The sequence below is a fragment of the Spea bombifrons genome, chromosome 2 (assembly GCF_027358695.1).
Source record: "Spea bombifrons isolate aSpeBom1 chromosome 2, aSpeBom1.2.pri, whole genome shotgun sequence".
Taxonomy (NCBI): Eukaryota; Metazoa; Chordata; class Amphibia; order Anura; family Pelobatidae; genus Spea; species Spea bombifrons.
The window spans coordinates 98,078,277-98,086,476 of record NC_071088.1 but is presented as its reverse complement, the minus strand read 5'-3'; the positions used below and the strand labels follow the sequence as shown (position 1 = coordinate 98,086,476).

General features: G+C 40.0%; 1 protein-coding gene across 1 annotated transcript in view; it reads left to right on the top strand.

Annotated features, from left to right (window-relative positions):
• Positions 1 to 2,697: 2,697 nt before the first annotated feature.
• The window catches only part of CLYBL (citramalyl-CoA lyase), a 120,180-nt gene continuing 114,677 nt past the window's right edge, over positions 2,698 to 8,200 (top strand). The window contains exon 1 of the mRNA XM_053455328.1: positions 2,698 to 2,795. Coding sequence (XP_053311303.1) covers positions 2,749 to 2,795 — 47 coding nt within the window. The 5' untranslated portion in view covers positions 2,698 to 2,748. The remainder of the gene's footprint in view (positions 2,796 to 8,200) is intronic.

The window sequence follows — 8,200 nt, the reverse complement described above, 5'->3', positions numbered from 1 at the left end:
AAACACGCGTGGTCTCTTCTAAAAATGAAAGTTAATGTCATGTTATAGGGCATATAATTATTCCTTTTGGGAAACGTAGGTGACGAGATCTGTTGGCAGAGAGTTTTCAGCTGAATTTTTTTTGTTTCATTTTTGGTCCATTTGTTTTCCATTTAGAAACAAAATTCATTGCCTCTTGCGCCATTTCAAGTGTCTCATGCAACAATAGTTTTATTCTAAATATGCAATATTTCATTCATTCAAATGTGGGTATTTTAACACTTTACATGCCATGATTTTTGGGAAGATGCAACACTAATTTTCGAACTTTCTAAGAAAAATTATTTTCTCTGTTGCTGAAATGCCTCGGTATTGAGCCATTCGGCAACATCGACTGAGCTTACGAGGCGACCGTCCGTCCCCATATTGAATATGGTAAATGTGACTGCTCCTGAGAGCGATTATACTTGGCCCCTGCAACTTTTTGTGGTGTTGCTGAATGCTTCAATATCAAGGTTTTGAATGAATAAAGCAGTGCATTGGTCCTTAAAAGTATGTTTTTCTATGATGTGGCTGGAACATCATTGGTCGTTAAGGGGCTGAACTTAAACTTGGATTAGCAAACACAGCGTGCCATTGAACACAGGTGTGATGGTTGCTGATAGAGGGTCTCTGTACACCTATGAAGACATTCTATTAAAAATCAACCGTTTCCAGCTACAATAGTCCTTTACAACATTCACGGCGTCTGCACTGTATTTCTAAACCATTTTGCGTTATTTTAATGGAAGCATTTTGCTTTTCTTAAAAAAATTAAAATAAATGGTGATATAAAAAGGTTTAAGTGTCTCACGCACCCACATTTTTATTCTAAATATGCAATATTTTATTCATACTTCATTGCAGTCAATCCAGACTTCATTTGTGCCCTGCTGTAACTTTTCTTACAAAACAGATTATTTAATACACATTCTGATCAACAAAATTATTATACCTGCGTATTATACATGAGATTTTACGGTGTTCACAGCAAACTAAACTTGCGATCATAGCAAACTAACATGTAAGCTTACTACCTCGAACATTTTAGGTGTCTAAATCAGAAAACTTTTGTTGCAGGGTGAGATAGAAGTGCGGTTGGGGCATGTTAGAGATAGTTACAGGCAGGGTAGGTAACCCACCATCCTTCCCAGCCCCACAACCTTCAATGCCTCGAGGTGGCCACGCCTGCCTTCCGTCAAACTTACAACTTTCTGGGGTGACGAGTGGAGATCAAAGAATTTCCCCAGTTGGCCTACAAGCCTGCAAAAGCTGGAAGGTGGCTGCGAATGAAGACTGTCCTGTCAAAATGGGATGGTTGGGGGTGTATGTATAGATTATACAAAAATATATAAATATACACCTACATAATCTCTCTATAGATGTGGTTTTATATATTATCTAACACGTCTCTGGGTTTTCAGTTGACACAGAAAGACACTGCACGTTGGGTGAGCATTGTGAACAGTTTAAGCCACCTGACACACTTCATTTTTACGGATCTGACTCTGTAAGACTAAAATTCTCGTATTCTGTAGCACTCTGTTGAAATGAGTGTGAGTAGATTGTGTAAGCCAGTAGAACATGAATGTTCTTCTTGCATATATGTGGCGGAATGCATGGAGGCATTTTGCAGATGTGTTTGACCCACAGATATATACATAAACATATGTGAAATTGTAGTGTTGCCAGGAATTCCCTTGTGTCATTAAACTTATGATATTGGAGAAATAAGTTCATGATACCTTAAGTGGGCCATCCTACATGAAGTACATTTGAAGACCTCAGAACTATACAGTTGTGTGAAAAGGTACACCCTCTTTGAATTTTATAGTTTTACATATCAAAACATAATTATCTGTACCTTTGCCGGTCTATGTTAGGTCAATACAACCTCAGGTGAGCAACAACTCATGACATATTACGTGTCATGATTTATTCAACAAAAATGGAGCCAAAATGAAGAAGCCATGTGTGAAAAGCTAAGTACACCCTTGCTGCTTCCATAGGAATTAAGTAGTAGACAGGTGCTGCTAACCAAATGCCCTTGATTAATTAATCATCAGCAAGTGTGATCATCTCTATCAAAGCCAAATTTTTAGCAGTGCGTTGGTCTGGAGCATTCGCAGTGCCAAGAGCGTACATCCAATACTGTGCACAATTGTTCGATATGTTTCATCTACCAATATAGCATATGGCATTCAAGTGGTAATATTCCCAGTTTCATTATTGAGACGTTTAGTGATGTCATAACGGTGATGAGCTCATCCCCACTGAACATTTTCTCACATAAAGGGCCATCATGGAGGGAGTTTGGCAATAGCTGCCTGATATGTGTCTACCCAGTAACCTTTCTAACAATGCGAATACCTCAGAAGGATGTTTGAATTGGCCATTAGTATTTCTGGTGTTGTCGGTGGTGTTTTAAAGAGCACACACACACGTTTATTCAATGATATGTAATATTATAATATATATTTTCATATATGTATATATGTTTATTACATGATATGTAATAAGCATATATTTAGTAATTATTTTATACCCCATCACACACATTCATCAAACAACCCAATGTGCGCAGTTTATAGCTGCTTTGAAGGCTTTATAAAGTTTGTGCCAAAACGCCACAGGAAGAAGTGTTAGTGACCCCTGATCCCGCCAATTAGAGGCCGCGCTCTGTTTACCCCGCCCCCTTCTCCTAGTGGCTCTCAGTGTGGCTGGCGGAAGATGGCGTTGCTGCAGCGTCTGTGGCTGAGTGGCAGGAAGGTGACTCCGTAAGTAGATGATGCGTGTTTCCAGTACTTACAGCGGAAGTGACGCACTTGGTTGGCCCGGTAGCCGACTGCTATTCTGCGGGGCTGTGTTAGCGTAGAAGCCGAGTGCGTGTAGTGTTTGTCAGTGAGCTGGTCACAGCAACGTATTTGTATAACGAGTGAAACTTGTGACTGTGGTCGGACCGGGTCAGTTAAAAGAGCTGCTATTAAAACGGAGTCTATCTTGTTTCAGGTTACACAGTTTGTGACGTTTTTGTTGCACCTGTCGCACGGAGTCAGGCGTCACGTTTCAGGTCCCTGACGCTCATTCATATAGTTTGGTGTGAGTTGAAGGTTTCTGGTGCTGTGGTTATTTATCATGAAGGGCATGCCCTAGGCTGAGCTGACCTTGAATATTATTTTTATATATATATATATATATATATTATATGCATTATAGTTATTATCCTAATCTACTGTTCATTAAAGGTAGACGTAATTTAAAACTCATAGCTTCATCATTCATAAAGAGGAGCTAACGCTGGCATGTGTATACAGCCTGCGCAGCTAAGCTTGTCCTGTATAATGAATAATTTAATGGGGGAGGAGACTAAAGAAATCTCTGATTTACCCATACGTTATACAGTGTCAGACGAGCTCTTTCTGCAGCTGAAGCTCGCTTGATGTGGCCTTTATAATGTATCATGAAGTGAAGGAACTGAAACGCAACTCTCCTGTCACCTGTCCTGTACGGCATTAATTGTCCCAAGAGACAGGTGGTTAAGGCAGAGGTTTCCTCCCTCTCATGGTGTTTACTTCTAATAAAAAAGGGCCATTTTCCAGTACTATACCTTACTCCAGAAGTTGGCAAAACCCAACACATCATCAAACATGGTCCAGCGGGAAAGAAAGGGGTGCCTCAGCTTGCAGATAAAGAAAGGGAAAACGATTGTTTGCAATAGCAACAAGGTATTACATAAAATCTCTACAAAAGTTTTAGTCCCATATAGATTGGCAAAAACCTTCCCTGCTATATCACCTCGTTGTGGCATTAGTTGCAGGCTCGGTATGTCGCCCAATACATTTATTTTATATGGTGTATAAATATGCGTGTGTGTATTTAGATACCTAATCAAGAATACAGGCGTTCACGTGTATTTTAAATAGAATAGCTTTATACGTATAACAGGTATACATATAAAAAGCTTCACACAAAAAACATCATTTTTTTTCACTAATAAAAAAAAATGTAATTTAGGTGTCCTTGTTTTAAAATTCTACACTGTCATTATTGCATGAAATGCATTCTGCACGGAATAAGGTCGGGAGAATCGTAGCACGTAACCTAGAGGCGAAAGCTCAGGTCTTTTAATTTGCATGCTCCGGGAAGTATAGCTAAGCCTGCTTGGGAGTCTCTCAGCATGATACGGATCAGCGCTAAGCTTTCTAAACACATCTACATGCCAGGAAGGTATCCAGTAGTAACTTAAGGGTGGATAAGTGGAAGATCCACTATGGGAATCATGTAATAGTGCTAGATTATAGTTTATAATAGGTCCCTGGGATTGTTTTGTAGTGCCTTCAATTTCATGTTGTAATTTTGTGACACTAGAGGTGAGGAAAATAAGAAAAGAAAAATCAGACCGAGTATAAATATAAGAAGCTGTGAGCCGATCGCCCATGGAATAGTGTTTCTTATTTATTAACGTTCACCTTTTCCTGGAGTGATGCCCCAATAGGTTATTTGACCTTTTTTCATGAAATAAATTGGCCATGCTTGACTTTGTATGTATTTTCTATGGGTAAATTTGGATAAATGAAACATTAATCTTATATATTAATCTGGCAGAATGAATCAGTAAAACAGTTTATTTTTAATATATTTCTTCCCGGCCATATTTCTTTCTCAACCAAGACAAAGTAAAACATATATCTGATGTATATAGTGCTTTTTAAAAGTATTCAGACTTTACTGGTTTTCTCATATTACTACATTTATTCTGTATTATATATATATATATATATATATATATATATATATATATATATATATAAAGAAAATTACTCTTAGGTATTTGACCTTTCTGCTCAGGAAACTTGCTTTTTACACGGATATCAGAAATTGATCTAGTAAGGACACAAGCACCTTAACATTAGCTCCCTATGTGTGCCATTAAAGTTTCCAGGATAAAAAAAACCACACAGTTGAATGGAAATGAAAGGAACATTTTGCAGAAGTTTTTTTTTTTTTTAAGTTTTTTTTATATTATAAAATATAATATCCCAGGAAAAGGCTTCAAAATAATATCAAGTTTGCATATCCAACAGTTGGATCAATTGTTAGGTAGAAAAAATGTCTGTCTCTCAAAACGCAGAACTAAAACAATTGCATGATGTACCACAGTGAAACTTAAACTGAACAAAACGAGCTACAGAGTTCATTGGTGGGGAGTGGATTAACGGTGCAACAGTCCACTATATCAAGAACTCTGCATAACACCAGCCTGCGTGATAAGAGGGTAGGAAAGTATTCTCTAAAATTAGCTTCTAAAAGCACAGCTGGAGATTGCCAAAAAGCTGGAGAGTGCCCTAGCTGTGTTGTATGTATGTGCCGAAAATTCTACGTGTGGCACCAACCTTACATCCCTCAAAACACACTATCCCTTAAGTGGATAATGGAGGTGGAGGTATCATGCTGCGTAAATGCTTCTCAACAGCTAAGCATGGGTATCTTGTTAAAATGGAAGGAATCATGGATGGTGAAAAACCCATAAAAGGGACTCCACTCCCATTAATCACACTTTGCAAATGCCAATGGGCATGTGCCTCATTTGTCTTCCATGGCTGCTCAATGTAATAGCCTATGCAGGTAATGCAAGGCTGACACATTTAATGTCTCTGGCTTTAAAGTACCATATTTTTATCCCCAATCCATACCTGCTTCTGTCCAGTTAAAAAAAAAAAAGATAACTTCTGAGAAATTTCAGCATACACCAGGCCAATGATCTCTAACGGAATGCCAAATGAACATTCAAGTGTCTCAAAGCATGGCCACTAATCATCCATAACATGACCACCTGCCTAATATTGTGTAGGTCCCCCTTTTGCTGCCAAAACAGCCTTGACCCATTGAGGCATGGACTCCACTAGACCTCTGATGATGTGCTGTGGTGTCTGGTGACAAGACGTTAGCAACAGATCCTTAGCAGACGTTAGCAGCAAGGTAGGGGCCTCCATGGGTGCTTCCTGGTAGACTTGGGTGCCGGCCAACTCTTCGTGTTCGTCTTCGTGGGGGGGGAAAATCGACGTATTTCACAAATATTCGCCCGTTTCTGTGTTCGGTTCGGGCGAATATTCGTGTACATTCTTCGTGTTCGTTTTTGCCGTTTTTTGTAGAAGGGGTTAATACGGGGTTAACGTGGTACGCACTACGCAGGACTTCGGCGCCAGGATTTGAAATGTCTGTACAAGCAACTCTATTGGTCGCTGGCAGAAGCCTCCTCTGCCATCAACCAATGAAGTGCACCTGTACTTCATTGGTTGGCAGACGAGCCCCCTGGTGGCAACCAATAAAGTCGCTCATACAGACTTAAAATCCTGGTGCTGCAACTGGGCCGGGAGAGACCACTGGTCTCCCCACTCCAAGGGTTAAAGGTCCGGCGCCAAAAAAGTTGCGCCATCAGGAGTTAAAGGGCCATGTGAGTGAGTCTATTTGTCGCCTGCAGGGGCCTCCTCTGGCATCATCTGGACCATTCCAAAATGTTAATCTTCTTCTGGTGAAGCCATGCTTTTGTGGATTTGGATGTGTGTTTTGGGTCGTTGTTGTGCTGAAAGGTGAACTTTGTCTTCAGCTTCCTAATGGACGCCTGAAGGTTTTGTGCCAAAATTGCTCGTATTTGGAAGTGTTCATAATTCTCTCCACCCTAACTAAGTCCCTGGTTCCAGCGTAGACATCCACACGCTGCCCTGGCTGAATGACATGGGACTCGGAAGCACCGGTAAGTGTGGCGGGGGGGGGGTACGGGACAGGAGGATCCAGGTCCCCTGCAGCTGCGGGGGATCTGGATCTTTGTCGTCTCATAGTCAGATTTGAGGTCTGATTATAAGACGACCCAGATTTGCTCTGAAAAAAACCTCGTCTTATAATCGAGCAAATACGGTAAATTAAAATTAGAACTTATTAAGAAAATAAGTTTCTTGCCTAAGGTTCCATCTGGGTTAACTGGCATCAGAGAGGTAAGTGCAAACAAGAACTGGGCATCAGATGTTGCTGGTCGGTCTAACGTCAGCACTTGGAAGTCTTGCTTGATCAAGCGATCTCATGAGTCTTCTGGCATGTAAGGGGTGAATGGCAGTTCCCCTGCACCAGGAACTGCTGTGTAGCGTTGTGTACTTTTTTCTTCTCCTGATGTTCCATGAAGTCGTTGGTTTTTTTCCATGATCGCATATTAGAACGTTAAGCTTTTAATAACATTCTTAAAAGAATGATTTATAACTATTTGGATGGGAAATAGTGTCACTCAGATGCAAGGAGATTTAGACTAAAGCAGAGGAAAGGGTTTTTTACAGTAAGGACAATAAGGATGTGGAATTCTCTGCCTGCAGAGGTAGTTTTATCAGAGTCTGTACAGACGTTTAAACTGCAACTGGATGGATACCTGGAAAAACGTAATATTCGGGGATATAATCTTTAATTATGGGGAAACAGCTTATTGATCCAAGGAGAAATCTGACTGCCATTTTGGGGTCAAGAAGGAATTTTCTTCCCTGGTTAGTACAAAATTGGAAAGAGCGAAGCCGGGGTTTTTTGCCTTCTTTTGGATCAAACAGCAACAAATTAACAGATATAGGAAAGGCTGAACTTGATGGACGCATGTCTTTTTTCAGCCTATGTAACTATGTAACTATGTGTATAAGGGGTGTTGGTGTGGGCACAAGAGCTAGAACATGCGATAAAATGGGTCTGGTGTCAGGATATATTCAGGACTGCTTTTCGTTCCCAGTCCAGCCCTGCATATTTGCATAGAGTCATCTTTGTGACTTTGCTTCTACTGTATCTTGCAGTTTTATTAGATAAAGTTTCCTGTTTTTCCTGAATGTGATATCTTAGGGAGGTTCAAGAGGGAAATGAGGCATAAAAAGGAAAGCAGAAAGTGAAGTTTTTGGTTTCTAGACATCACATTTTAACAGTTCCTGCATTTTATATTAGATAACTTTTAGACCAAGTTTTTTTGGATGACCTAATTTTCCCATATACTGTACTTTTAAGATCTACACATCTGCACCTGGTTTGTTTAAAAGGCTTAATGAGGAACTTCAAACAGTTTACATGTCAATTACAAAGAAAGCAATGTTTTTACAGTTCCAGTAATCTGTCCACATTGCTGATCACAACATGAACCCAGGTGGGCATAACTCAATACAGA